The sequence below is a fragment of the Lissotriton vulgaris genome, chromosome 6 (genome assembly GCF_964263255.1).
Source record: "Lissotriton vulgaris chromosome 6, aLisVul1.2, whole genome shotgun sequence".
Classification (NCBI taxonomy): Eukaryota; Metazoa; Chordata; class Amphibia; order Caudata; family Salamandridae; genus Lissotriton; species Lissotriton vulgaris.
In genome coordinates, this window is record NC_141694.1 from 1,386,008,217 (window position 1) to 1,386,023,457 (window position 15,241).

The 15,241-nt window shown below is 45.7% G+C and overlaps 1 protein-coding gene across 2 annotated transcripts in view; it reads right to left on the reverse strand.

The window, feature by feature from the left end:
• CCDC85A (coiled-coil domain containing 85A) overlaps positions 1-13,115 on the reverse strand; it is a 193,308-nt gene extending 180,193 nt beyond the window's left edge. Inside the window, exon 1 of one of the 2 annotated variants that reach the window (XM_086927495.1) lies at positions 12,500-13,109. In XM_086927495.1, coding sequence (XP_086783621.1) covers positions 12,500-12,709 — 210 coding nt within the window. In that variant the 5' untranslated portion in view covers positions 12,710-13,109. Of the gene's footprint in view, positions 1-12,499 lie in introns of both variants that reach the window. The other variant, XM_086927494.1, reaches the window with a different exon arrangement.
• Between the last annotated feature and the right edge of the window lie 2,126 nt (positions 13,116-15,241).

Below are 15,241 nucleotides of genomic sequence, written 5' to 3' on the forward strand. Positions count from 1 at the left end.
CTGTAAATCAAATGCTACAAGTGGGCCTGCAGCACTGCTTATGCCACCCACATCAGTAGCACTGAAAAGGTATCTCAGACCTGCCACTGCAGTGTCTGTGCGCAACTCAGCTGTCATGTCAACCTGGCATGTGCACCCGCTTGCCAGGCCTTAACTCTACCTTTCCTTAAATGTAAGACTGTTTCATAGGTACCCCCCTGGGCAGGGTGCAGTGTATGTGAAAGGTAGTATATGTACTGGTGTGTGTGGCATGTCCTGATAGTGAAATACTGCCCTTTTCGTTTTTCACTATTGCAAGGCTATCTACCCCATAGGATGGAATGGGAAATACTTTGTAACATCTTACAAGTATAACTTCCCATTGGGACAAGATAGAGAAATAAAATTTAGGCTCTCTGGACTCAGAAATCTTTCAGTAAAGATGGTTTTTAAATTGAGTGTTTAAAACTGCCACTTCTAGAAAGTGGACAGAATGCAGAACAATGTCATACATTCACCCCAGTACAAAGATCTGGGCCTAAATCCATCGTTTTTTTGCACTCCACACCACCCCAGTCCAGACATGGCCATATGCAAATCAGCCTTTACCTGTGCCTCATGGGAATAGTCCAGCACGAACTGCCAAGCCATGTCTTTCCTGGACCGGAATCAAGCATCCTAGGACCGGTTTCTGGCTATCAGTCGTCTTCAGCCAGGATAGCTTGGCTCCAGTGGTGTGGAGAGCATGGGACTAACGTCTGAGCATCCCTCTCGGGTGACAAATGCAAAAACCACAGTTGATGGACAGAATGCAGAACAATGTCATACATTCACCCCAGTACAAAGATCAGGACCTAAATCCATCGTTTTTTTTGCCTGGGGGTGAATGTTTTGCCATTGTGCAACATTCCATCCATCATCTTGTGTGGTTTGCTGTTCACCCTATGTGAGAAGGATATGCCCAGACGTGGGCCCTGTGCTCACTAAGCCACTGGAGTTAAGCTATGCTGGCTAAAGACGGCTGATAGCCAGACACCGGTCCTAGGATGCTTGATTCCGGTCCAGGGAAGACATAAATTTGCAGTTTGGGCTGGACTGTTCCCATGAGGCACAGGGTCAAGACTGATTTGCATATGGCCATGTCTGAACTGGGGTGGCTTGGTGAGCAAAATAACGATGGATTAAACCCAGATCTGTGACTGGGGGTGAATGTTTTGCCATTGTGCAACATTCCATCCATCATCCTGTGTGGTTTGCTGTTCACCCTATGTGGGAAGGGTATGCCCAGACGTGGGTACCTTGCTCACTAAGCCACTGGAGTTAAGCTAACCTGGCTGAAGACGGCTGATAGCCAGAAACTGGTCCTAGGATGCTTGATTCCGGTCCAGGGAAGACATGGCTTGGCAGTTCGGGCTGGACTGCTCCCATGAGGCACAGGGTCAAGACTGATTTGCATATGGCCATGTCTGAACTGGGGTGGCTTGGTGAGCAAAATAACGATGGATTAAACCCAGATCTGTAACTGGGGGTGAATGTTTTGCCATTGTGCAACATTCCATCCATCATCTTGTGTGGTTTGCACTTCTAGAAAGTAGGCATTTTCTTGTTTAACCATTCTGTGTGCCTCTGCCTGTTTGTGTATTGACGGTCTGGTTTTGTAATGACAGGGACTGGGGATGTGCATTCTCTGTAGACAGCCACTGGGGGGTTGAGGTATTCCTGGCCCATCCTGGATGATTCAGAGCTGAGCTGAATACACTTTGGCTAAATTTAGAGTAGTGGGAGGAGATTTCCTTGCACCTGAATAGGGCCTGTCTCCCTTCTACCACCCCCTGTGGTCATATTGCACCAGTGAGGACAAACTGGTTTGGACTGGGTTGCGAGACCCTCCCACAAAAAGAAAAAATACATTTTGTGGTATAAGTATTACACCTGAAACCCCAGAACTTTAGATTACTTCTGGACTCAAGAGGAACCTTTGCCACTGAGCTGAAGAGCTGTAAGGAAGAATGCTGCCCCTTTGCTGTGTGCTCTGTGGGATTGGCCTGCAGTTGCTGTTTCTGCTAAGGAAAGGACAAAGACTAGAACTTTGCTTTGAACCTGCTTGAAGAAGATCTCCAAGGGCCTGAGTTGGTCTGAAGTCTCAGGGACACAAAGATTTCACCCCTAGCTCCCCATCTAGGGAAACCAAACAAACCCAGACATTTCTCAAAACTAGATACCCTGGGAGTCCAGAGAGGTATGGTTTGTGTGGACCCCCACATTTTCCTATCTACAATCCCCTGCAAACCTCAAATTTAGTCCAAAAAAAAAACAATTTTCCTCGAATTTCTGTGGGGGAAAGTTGTGGGATTACCGGGCTGAAACAAATTTCACACCACCCAGCATTCCCCCAGGTCTCCCGATAAAAATGGTACCTCACTTATGTTGGCGGGCCAAGTACCCGCGATAGGCAAGGGCCAAAATGTATAGTGGAGACATCAAAATTACGTATCACAAAACGATCTGGATTTACAAGGGGGCATCTAAGTTTTTGGCCCCGGGCTCAGCGGACATCTAGGGAAACCTACGGAACCCACATATTTCTGAAAACTAGAAACCCAGGGGGAGTCCAGGGAGGTATGGGTTGCGTTGATCCCCCAAAATGTTCCTACACAGAATTCCCTGCAAATGTCGAAATTAGCTGGGGGAAAAAAATCACATTTTTCTCAAATTTCTGTGTGGGAAAGATGTGGGATCACCTGGCTGAGACAAATTTCCAACAACCAAGCGTTCCCCGAGATCTCCAGATAAAAATGGTACCTCACTCTTGTGGGTGGGACAAGTGCCAGTGATTGGCAGGGGCCCAAAACGTAATATGGAGACATCAAAATTACATATCACAAAACAACCTGGTTTTGCATGGGGGGGCATCTGGGTTTTTGGTCCCAGGCCCGGCAGCCATCAAGGAAACCCTACCAAACCATTTCTGAAACCTAGACACCCTGGGGAGTCTAAGGAGGTATGACTTGCAAGGATCCCCCAACGTTTTCCTACCAAGAATCCCCTTCAAACCTCAAACTTAGCTGAAAAAATTACTTTTTCCACACATTTTTGCGTGGGATCACTGCGCTCTTACAAATGTACTGCTAATCATGGTTCCTCTTGGTCTCCCAAGTAAAATGATACCCGAGATAGCTCCTGAGCACTTAGAAAGTAAAACTGAAATGAGGCCATTGGCTCATTTCAGTTTCACTGAAATTACGTCAGCGCGACGGGAGTGCTGATCGTCATTTCAGGAAAACCACACAAACGGCTTCCGGAGTTAGGGAAGCTCTTCCTCAGCTCCTGAGGCTGTTGGGTGGTAAAGAAAATCCCTCTGGTGCCCGCACTAGAGGGATTTCAAATGCCATGTGCGAGGACTGCTGGAAGCAGTCCGGCACACATGAGCACCATGGCACAGGGCGGTTCCCGGCTGTCCTGCGCATGGAAGGGGTTAAAGGAGACAGGTATCCATTTAAAAAGAAAAGTTTCCCATTTTAAAAATTGTTTTAAAGTTTGCAGAAGTCTCCTTGACCACTACTCCTCCACAACATTATTCTTTTTTACATTCCCAAAGCAGAAGGGGTCTGAGGGGAACATTTTTCCTTAAGCAAATGTATAACCACCCCAATTCGTAAGTCAGTGATTTTTCAACGTTTTGCAACCAGATTTTGGTCACAAAACATTAATACATTGCATGGAAATTCAGTATTTGGAAGGGATGCCTACAAAACGTCCCTTTCAAATATGGAATCAGTATGGAATCTCAATCTCATTTTAGGAGTCAGTAAATGTTTAGTGATTTCTAAAATGAGATTACTACATTTAAAAAAAAATCATATTTAGGGTTGCAAATCCAAATCAGAGTGTTTGTTTCCATAAAAATGCTTTGTACATCTTGTGGACAGCAGAACTAAACAAGCCTTTGCAATACAATAGGTCTTGCAATTGCTATAACAATAAAAGGCATTGTCATTTACAATAACAATAGGTCAAAGATTTGTAAATGCGTGACCTATTGCATTACAGGGAGTGTGATGTCCCTGAAGAGGGCGCCGCGCTCACCATTAAAGACAAAAAAATTTAACCAAGCGCGGTGTTCCTGAAGCAGACCCCACATTCAGATTAACATTTTTGAAAATAAAAAGCGCCTGCCATTGTCCTGTGAATGCAGTGGGGGCATACCCTCGTGGGCACGCTGCAAATACAAGAAACAGCCGCCATTGTCCCCATTATTAACTAATTAGTGCTCACCGACTTATAATGCAGACGGTGTAACTACACAAGTAAAATCCAGTTGTTATGGGATGTAACAAATGCAGACAAGGCGGTTCCAAGGAGGGACTAACAAGCGTCACAACGATTTGGAAGCCATGGATTACAAAGGACAATGACACAAGCCAATCAAAAATATGGGTGGAACTTCAAGTCCATACTCCAAAACTGCATGCCTCGCAGCAGCGCATGCGCTGCCCAGGCTCGACATAAAAAAGACCTACAGAGACAACTATATTTTGGGAGTGTCCATCCAGTGCTTACAAAGCTAGAGCATTCTGAGCACTGAACAAGCACTAATTGACTAACACATGATCGGTTCAGCCCGCTGCCTTTCGGTGACAACCAGAACCATAGTCTGATTGGTGCTAGAACACTGATTTTAATGTACACTTTGGAGCAGGCATTTAACTAAGTAACAGGTTAATTATTTCTGATTCAGCGGTAGTCACTGCGACTGTTGCATGCTGAACCAGTTCTAGGGACAATACTGAATCTGGCATTGAGAACATTGTTCATTCACCATAAAAAACCGTCAATATAAAAAAGGAAAATAATCTTAGAGTTTCTGCAGGAAAAAAAACTGTTTTTAGACCTTGTAAGATTTGTCTGGAGTAGTTAGTTACTCGTGAATGTAAGGGATACCAGTTCTTGGAAAAATATTTGGGATTTGGGTCTCCTGATAAAGCTAAAAAAATCTACATTACAACAAGCCAAAAAATTCTTTAAAAAAAAATCTAATTGTACCAACAACGGCAATGGCAGATGAATAACGACGCTTTACCTAAGTTGCAAACGTTATGCATTGCGTTGTCTTTTTGGGGAGATGGGGTGCTCGAGGCACACCATAAATCTGACAAACACCGTCAAAGGTCAGCATGCCCTTCAACATGCCACAAACAGCACTTGGATCTCCCGAACAACGCAGCCCTTTCAACCACCAAGCCAGGGATGCACTCCCGCTCACATTCCATTACAGTGTTTGTCAAAGGAGGATGCTTTATTCCTTTCTCCACTTGTTACTCCCTGGAAAAAAAACAGAACGATTAAAAATCCAAAGTAAAGTTTCAAAATTTGGCAGAATCATGAAAAAGATGCCAGTATGTCAGCAGTAAAAGGGCAAGTTGTTGCCGCGCCTCGGAGGGATTCATTTCCTTTCCCTTCATAAATAATGCAGGGCACTTCTCTACTTCTTGGCACGCTTCGGAGGCTGGCGCTGTAGCACTAATTCCAACATCTGTGCCAGTCTGGAGCCTGCTGGCTTCAATAGCAGTGAAGTGGGCTTAAGTTGTTCTCCTCTTGTGCCTGTTTCGTGAAAACAGCCACACACCGCGCGATCACATTTGCTGGCCTTATATCGTCAATTTCACGCCAGAACCTATGCACACACAAAAGAATGGGTAGGGTTTTTTTCCCCTCAATTACGAGCTGCCAAGTCTTTGAGGTGATTGGTGTCTTTTTTACATGTAAACACAATATCAACTGCAAGCAGCAACTGTACTACAATAAAACTCAACACTCACTGCTATGACCTGCACTCCATTCAATATGGCTCCTTGTTAACCGCTAGAAGTGGGACAGCCACTGAATGCGCGAGCTCGGCTCGTTGAACATCGAGCCCAAAACAAGCTGAGTTTTCACAGGAGGTCATGTGGTCAGGCAGGCTATGGTCGCTTACCAGTGGTGGCCCATGCAGGTAATTGCAGCCGGTGCAGTGCAGGGGTGGGAGGGTAAAAGTGACAAACGACGGTGCTAGGGAATTTTAAATAAATAAATAAATAAAACCAGTTACCTTGCGCTCGCCGCATAACCAAGTCGGCGATGTGGCAAGAGCAAGGCAGGTGGGTATATATAATTATTTCGTTTACATTCCGTATCCTGTCAATTGTCACTTTCACCATCTCCATCCCCGCCCCAGCCCAGCCCCACTGTGCTTACCTGCATGGGCCGCTATTGTTGCCAACCATGAGACCACGGGAACCAAGTTGGAATCCTGGCCAGGATGGGTGTCCTAAGAATCCTGGCAGGGTCAGATTGGGACTGAAAATCGGCCCGGGCACACAAAAAAAAAAAAAATTGGCCCTCATTTGCATAATGCCTTTCCTCAAATCACTGCTTCAGCGTAATTGCATTAAAAAGGAGGGGGGGGAGGGGTTTAAAAAAATGCACGCATTAGTTTACACTAGTGAAACACACCTGAAAACAAGTGAGGCCACTTCTGCTGAGGCCCCCTGCCTCGCTCTGTATGTGCACACATTAATGGGCCGGCCAGCGAGACAAAGGGAGTGATACCTCTGCCTGTTGCTAAACCGGGGGTGGGGGATCGGTGGTGTTGGTGGCGAGGGAGGGTGGTAATGAGCGCCCATCTGCCTGCAGAAAGGCCACTCAGCCACCCACTGGGCCGCTGGCTGTATTGCGAAAATAGAGACACCGCCCACATCGGCCCCAGACTGCTCAAAAAAGCAGCCAACAGCAGGAACTCAAGACACCGGCCCCTCGGGCATTGCCCGAATGCCCGCGTTACCAATCCGAGGCTGAATCCTGGTAAATGTTTCTGTGTGGAAAGAAATATAAGGTGCAACATAGTCCGCTGTGACAAGCTTTTGCATCTCTAGGTAAAGTTTGCACTGTGTAAAACTGCAGAAATCAAATGTGGAGTCTACTGCTCTCCAACAATCTAATCTCATGCTCTGATAATCAAGTGCAAAGCATTAACCTTTGATGTCAGAAAAACGTACTCCTCTAATGGTTGGATTGTACAGTGTGAAACTGGAAAATATGACATGAATCTCGGTTTCCCCGCTTGACCAAATTATGAGCTCCTAGACAAATACTTTATTCCTCTGACACACCTTTTTGTTCAATATCAGATAAGTGAGCACACTCAAATAAATGAGTTCAGGATATGCACTCTACAAAAACCTCCCTTGTGTTTCATTTAATAGCCTATAATGATGTTTCATCTATAAGAAGAATCTGCACCACAAATAAGCTGCATGACAACTGACTTGCTTTTTAGTTCACTAATACAGTGCGTCCCAAACTTTTAAGAAAAACAAAATCCAATGTTTCAGAACTACAAGTTTCCGTGACACACCTAGCTTTAATGGACATGAGGGAGGCAATTATTTAATGTAACTAAAGCATCATGCAGTAGTGCACCATCAATTACAGACAGCACATTTTCTGTTGAAATGGCCACTAAATTTGCACAGTCATACAGTTTTACTCACAAAACAATAGCACTTACATGATAATGTTTGGAAATTTGGTTTCAGCCAATAGCTATCATTTGTGCATCAGCAAGTTAAGTGTCTTGATTTAGTTTGATCCCATTAAAATCTTTGTTTCCATCACACTTTGAAATTACAACACAAATATTCTTCGTGTTTGCTTTCCTAACTGCTGAATGTCTACCGATCATTTACATTTTTGCATTACATGTTGTTGCATGTTACCAAACATGGATATCCTACAGCCTTTCCTTTCACACTCCATGTACCCCAGAAAAAGATTGATTTTAAAATATTCACTTTCCTTTTCTTTCTCTGACTGCAAAGTGTGAAGAGTCTGTAAACACCATGTTCAGTGTTAAAAAACATAAGCAGCAATTTGTCAGAAGACATAGCCTGACGTTTGACCTCTGTCTTTGAAGCACAGCAAATGTGACAAGATATATATAGAATTTAAATGCATCTATAGTTCTTGCTTGGACTTTCCCGACTCACCAAAAATCAGTTTGTGTCACACCAGTGGGAAGTGACCCACAGTTAGGGACACACTGTTCTAATAGCATTGTCGACAATCTGGGTTAGGAACATTTCTCAGTTCTGGTTTAAAAGCTCTCACTTTTAATAAATACTTCTTGATGCAAAGATATAATCTAATTCACTATGGTAAATCTGCATTGTAAATAAATAACTTTTTTTTAAATTTTGGAAGCCACCTTCTAATATGATGTTTGTTATATGATTTGCATTCCAAATATTTTCAAGGCTTGGCTCGTGCACGGTCTCTTAGAGTAAGAGCTGTTTGTTGGCTCGGCTCTGATTGATATATATAGATATATTTTTTTTGTACTTCACCCAAAAACTTTTCAATGCAAGTAGATGAACACGCGGACCCAAAGTTCTTCGTGCCAGTTTATTTCCAAACACCCTGCATCAAAGCCCCACCCCTAGTAAGCACCAAGCGTCTTTCCTAATCAGCCTACTCAAAACACAAATGCAACCACACCAGGAATATTAGTGATACAAGAGGAACATTGTTTGAGACGACACCCAGAAAGTTCAGGGCGCAGTATGAACATTGATCATAGGATCTGGGAGGAGAGAACCTTTCCTTATCATCCACAAGTGTCTCCACTGGCTGCCCATTCCCGCCAAGATCAACTGAAAAAAATCTTGGTTTTACCTAGAATGCCTAACTGGCTATGCACTCCAATACATCTGAAGCAAAATGATCCTTTAAATTCCTGAAATAAGCCACCGTCCTCCAATGACTGCCGTCTATTTGTTACCCCTCAAGATTTGTAAGAATCCGGAGCTTCAGGGTGGTTGCCCCAAAACTTTGGAATCAATTCTTGATTCATTTCCATTTCTTCTGGTATGTTGTAGTTGCTTTTGTTAAATGTACAACATTTATCATTAGTGGTGTGTGTGGCAGCTGTCTTTTGAACGTCCTGTGGTTAACCTTTGGGGTGACCCCCTGGGACGGCTCCTCCATTTGAGCAGTGGAATGTCACCCCACTTAAATAACCCGCCAAAGCCCAGAGATGAGAAATAAAATAGTAATTCATTAGCATTTTATTTTGTAGCCTCCAGTCCTGAACCGAAAGTGAGGACAGTGGGCGGGACGCTGCTGAATGACAGCCGCAAGTAGGAGGGAGGGCTGTATGTGCAATTTTCAAAGTGACCATGTCCCTTTGGCCCGCCGTCTTGCGACAGCCAGCCAGGCACACACACTTTGAAACCTCTAACCCAGCTATCTTAAGACAAGTGCAGGCCTCCAGAGCACTATGGAGTGCCGAATGAGTCTGCTCCCTCCAATCAGGATGCTGCACTCACAGCATGAAAGCAGAATCATGATTGGTCTAGGGAGTTTCTTGGTGGCAGAGCTGCAGTTGTGAGAGGTCGGGAGCAGGAAGTTCAGTCCTAAGGTAAGTTTACTTTTATTAAATTTTAGGTTTATTTCAGCGCCCCATTAATTTTTATTTTTGTTATTTTATTTGAGCGCACACGCTCGTCCCGCCTCCCCGTTGATGCCAGACACCACTGGTGACCCCATAACTTTATAAGCATTTGTAAAACATCAACACAAGCACCTTTTCTCTTTTATCACCTTTAATCGTGCTTTTTATGTCACTTTCATGCTTATTGATGAAGAAAACTTTGTAATGGTTTTACTCAATCTTACAGTAAATATCTATCTATCTATATCCACCCGTCAGCATTATTGGTCTTGCAACTTTACTTTTGGCCCGTATTGATGTTTAAGGTGGATCTTGTGTCTGCATAGTCTGAGCTGAGGAGGCTTTGAAAAGGGCGGGAAGGTTAGGCACCATTTGCCAAACCTGGCCGAAAGGATAAATTGGCATGGGTCGTGAGCAGGGTTGGATTGGTAAAGCGGGTAATGGCTGAGGGGCTGATATCAGAGTTCCTGCTGTGTGCTGCTTTTTTGGGCCGCCTGGGCGGTGTCTGTGTTGTTCAAATGCCGCCAGCGGCCCAGTGGGTGCCTGAGTGGCCTTTTTTGAGGCAGATGGGCGTCCATTACCTACCTCCCTTTTATCAACGGGCAGATAAGTCACTCCCTTTCTCTCGCTGGGTCTTCCCATTCATTTATTCATATTGAGCGAGGCCTGAGCAAAAGTGGCCTCACTTGTTACTCGTTTTCAAGTGTGTTTCACTAGTGTGAAATAATCTGTGCATTTTTTTCTTTAATCTAAGTAAAGTTAAGAAAACATGCCTCGGTCAGAGACACCCCCCCCCCCTTCTCTTTTTATAAAACTTCACTGAAGCAATGTTTTGCGGAAAGGCAGTATGCAAATGTGGGCCTTTTTTTTTTTTTGCGTGCCCGGTCCGATTTTTAATCCCAATCCAACCCTGGTCGTGGGTGATTTGCAGGTGTCTCATCCTGGCATTCGGGAAAGACCCGGAAAACATTCCCCGTTTGCCAATTTGTGAAAGCCTCCGTTTTCATCAGAATGTTTGTTTTTCCCACACCTGAAAAAGACGTACACACTCTGGCACCGGCACCTGTTTACTTTTTATTACTCGGTGTCCCTGGTAAATAGTCATCGCCAAAAGCACTGATCTTTCCAAAACGCTGAATCACTGCGTATCAAAAAGCTCGCGTTGTTTTCCCAACCTCCTACACAACAACTGCTAGATTGTGCTGCAGTTCGCTGAAATGTGTGACAGGGTGGTGCCAGAGCCGCGGGCGCTCCTTTCAGCAGCAGCGAATATTGGGAAAAAAAATAGCATAGTTTAAAAATATGCCAACGTCCCTCAGCCAGGCTGTCTGTTTTGGAGCTCACTTGTTGAACGGGGGTGGTTTATTATCACTGTCTGTCGGTTTTATTAGCCGCTCCCTGAAAGGGAAAACAAAAAAAAATGTGCGTCTTCAACGATGACATAATGGCAGTCTCGGCTGTGCCAGGCCTCGCGTTATGGGGCTCGTAAACAGCAATCTCCGGGAACCTCTCTTGGACATTAAAACCGACTGGATGCTGACCTGCGTTTGATATAGGACCAAGAATTGGGTTTCTTGCACTTTAATGCAATACGGATAAATCGTCCGCGATACAGAGCTGGAGGGCACTAAATTGGTGTGCGCGGGGTTTGAATCGTGGGCTGCAATTGGAAGTAAAGAGCTCCTGGCTGCCGTATAATCTGAGCGCGAGAGCCCCGTCTGCAAGCCATGTGCTAGATTTAGGACAGGGACATTCCACTTCTGTTTTGGAGTGGACTTATGCACATCATGTCAAGCCTTCCGGAGACCCCCCCTCCCCCCCTCCCAGGCTTGCAAAAATGTGCATGTTCCACACCATGACGGAGCGTGGCTGTCGTGCAGCAGGTGTAGTGGCACCGAGTTGCCGGTTAATGAAAACTGATTTCACTACCAAACCAGAAGACGAAGGAGGAAGCAGGCTTGCTTGCGCACCAGCCCATGCCACCTTTGCTAGCCACTGGCTTGGGGTGAATAGTCACCGGACCTCCTACTGAAAAGCCCAGGAGTGACGTTTACTGAATTTTACCTACTAGCACTTTAACAGAAAATTGATAGTCACAAAGTGTGAGACTATTAAAGTCAATGGAGCCACTCGGGCTAATGATGCCTCGACCTGGGGTTGAAAGGAAAGAAACATTAGGTCGGCAGTGGAACATCAAGGGTGTCACGGCTCCTAAAGCCAACAGGGAAAATGACCCACCCCGGATGAGTAAAGAAAAATATCCATCACCTGGCTCCTTTGGGCGCCGGTATGACTGCACCTGGTGCACTAATGATAGCCCCGGCCCTGCGTGTTAGCAGAAATGGCATTTCAGCTGCCCTTGGGGGGTCATCATCGGTACACATTGGCACTGTCAAAGGCGCAGTAGCTGCCAGTGCCTATGAGCTGCAGGGTGAGTGCCCGGTTATTTCTGCAGCTCCACGAACCATGAGTTCTAAGATTGTGGCACGAAGGTGGGACTAAGGTTTGTTTTGCCAATTCTTTGAAAACAGTACCCAAGTTCCCATTCAGCGTCCCCATTACATCTCACGCACTGCCCCACCAAACGTGGGGTGACGTGAGGCACGCAGTGGGTTGAGATAATGACGTCACGCAGGGCGCTTGCCCATCCCAGTTCAGACTATACGGCCACTTTCTTCTCCCATGCCCACCCATGCACGCACATTACCCCCAAACAGCCATAACCTAACTACAGATGTGAATGCCTCCATCCCCACACAGTTGTGACCGGAGGTCAGTGCCTAGGAATTGCGAGTCCTGGTGAAGCCGGTGCACTTCTAGAAAGTTGCACTGTTTGGAAGTCCATGGAAAACTGAACTTTTTTGTTGCAAATACACATTGTGAGGGGCGAGCAGGGATGCATGACCTTCCCACTGAGTACAGGACGAAGTGGTGATGGAGCGGAGTAGTCAGCACTACTTTCCTGACTTCTTCGCCCACAGCATTATTCCCTGAGCCCTTACAGGGGCGCCGGAAACGGCCGGCTTCACGTACCTTGAGCCCCCGGATCTCGCCCAGGTGCTGCTGCAGGCGGTGGTTCACCTCCCGGATCAGGTTGCTGTGGTCCAGCATCGCGCTCATCTTGTCCGCCTCGGCCCTGCGCAGCCGGCGGATCAGCTCCTCCTTGCTCCACTTCATCAGCTCCTCGTCCGGCACCTTGGCCAGGTCCTCGGGCGGGGCGGGATCGCCGCCCTCCCCCGACATGGTGGTGCCCTGCTCGGACGGCGGGTAGGCAGCCCTCTCAACAGGTAGCAGGCACACGGTGCGCCCCCATCGCCCCAGCAGTCATACCTACAGCCAGAGTACCCTGCCTGGCGCACGGCTCGGCAGCGGGCAACCAGCGATCAAACACATGAGATCCCGAACCAGAGCGGCATAGTGCGGAGAGGAGAAGGCGGCAGACCCTACCGGCTGCCCCGCGAGGCTGCCAGCTCTGCCCCCGCTGCACTTCTGACTGTGCAGGGCCGGGAGGGAGGCAGTGAGGCTGGCTCTGCTCTCCCCCGCATTCCGCCCTGGCGCTGCCCTTCCGCAGGGCTGAGGATGCACCCGGGGCTCGAGAGGAGGGAGGCTGCCGGCTCAGGCTCCAGCCCACAGTGACTTAGACCAGCCGGCTACTGTGTCAGCTGAAGGCGCCCATAGGGGGCGGGGAGAGAAGAGGATCCTTCAAGTATGGCTCGCCGTCGCCACCTGCTGGAGCCAACCCTGCCACTGCCTCTCCCAACCCAGGGAAATACCTTTGCAAAAAAAGTGTCTGGCGCGCGCCCACGGGGGCAGCCCCAAATAGCATATCTGTGCGAGAGTGGATCCAGGGAGAAGCGTTCATCTTGTGCACTCCGTAATTTACCTTTACAGTGAAAATTCTCACACCTCCTTCAAAAACCCTGTATGTTTCATTCTTGTGTGCATATTTAAAAAACCGATCGCGTGGATTTAAACACGTGACGTTTTTAAACACTTGACAGCGTGTTAATTTATGTAGCGCATGCACACATCATTCATAACGCAAGGCTTGCAGTATGAGGTGGGATACGGTCAGGACTTACCAGAGAAAGCTCTAAAACCAGCGTCCGCACCAATAACGGGTCATAGGTTCTTACTGTAGAGAGCTAATCAATACATATATGCGAATATTCAAAATACATCATGACAGCCTAATTTAGGGGTTTGTTCAGAACCTTAAAAATGTTTATCATCTAGCTGATTAAACAAACACCACGTACAAAAATTTTAAAAATGTGTAATTCTGCAACACGCAGAAAGGTTTAGCCTTAGTATATCAGATATATCACTACTTTGAGAGGCATTTATTAAAAGTTATAGTTTTTAAACATAAACTTAGAAATATTACTGGTGACCACAATTCCATGAGTGAACTAAGAGGCATGTCAGTTGTTATATTTACCCTATATGTGACCTAAATTTGCATTATAGACAGAGCAACATTATAGCATATTAGATCACACACAAGAGGTTTCTGTACAGCATGTGCCCCGACCTTACATATTTGAAGGTAGGTTCATATGTGATAATGAAGAAAATGAATGCTTGTGAAATAAACTATTTTCTTACAATCACACAATTTGGTCAAGCGGCGAAGCCCAGGTCCAGTGTTGCCCCGGTTTCCTGGTTTCACCTTGTGGAATTTAGTCACTAGATGGAAGTCTCTTTCTCTCTCCTTTATTACAACAAATGGTAATGTGTTGTCTTTAATTAATAGTGCATGTCAGGAATGGGGTCTCCAGTTGACAGAGGATTGCACCCTGTCTAGTGGTCGAAGTGGGGAAAAAAAAATAGGGGAACTGTAGGCGGGAATAACCTGAGGATTGGGTCAATGGGCGGAGTCAGAGGTGTGGTCAGAAGAAGAAAAACATCCCCATTTTTTGTATTTGTTTGGTATTTCACTGAGCAGTTGCAGCTTATTGTGTTATTTCATTCAACCAATTGATTCAAATGTTTATTTAAGGTTTAATATGAGTTACTGACATTAAAATACATTCACAAAGTGGGATATGTTTCCAATTACACAATGTCCCAAATACGCTCAAAAGTGGAATCACAAGCCATTTGTCTCCAAGCCATGCTGTTTCTGACATCAGCAGTTCTCCCCTTTTCCACAAGAGCAGTTTAAACACGAATGGCTAAATATCCTAGTTTGCAAATGTTTTCCACATAATTATGTCTCTGCCATATGTGCCACATAATACATCATCTGCTGCTTAATTTGACGATTTTAACACAAAAAACTGTAGTTCAAACGGATCAAATAAATGTGACTTCTGTTGCTGTGAAGTGGAGGGCCTTTTGCAAAGGTTGACTGGTTGCCTTTATTACTTCTGCATTTGCATATTACACTGTTACTACTACCAACGAGGCAACATCTTTTCAGAGACTATTAGTATATGTAAAAAATGTCAAGATAATTAAGTATCAGAAAATGTACTGTATTATGCTGCAGCCTTTTTTTGCTGTATAATTTAGTCAACACTGTAACATAATTTTTTCCTCCATTGATGCATAATTCAAGTGGCCCAAATCAGGAAGCACTTGTTAAAAGTGCTTGTGCATGAATCAGAGAGACCGTGAAGTTTGCAAACTTAGATTAGTGTGCATGCAAATCCTGCATTGCCAATCCCTGGTGAGTTGCACCACTACTGCTGAAAGAAGGCCAATGGAGGTACCAAACTGTGAGGCGGACTGGTCTCAAGGATCCTGTGACCTCAGTGGCAGAGTCACAAT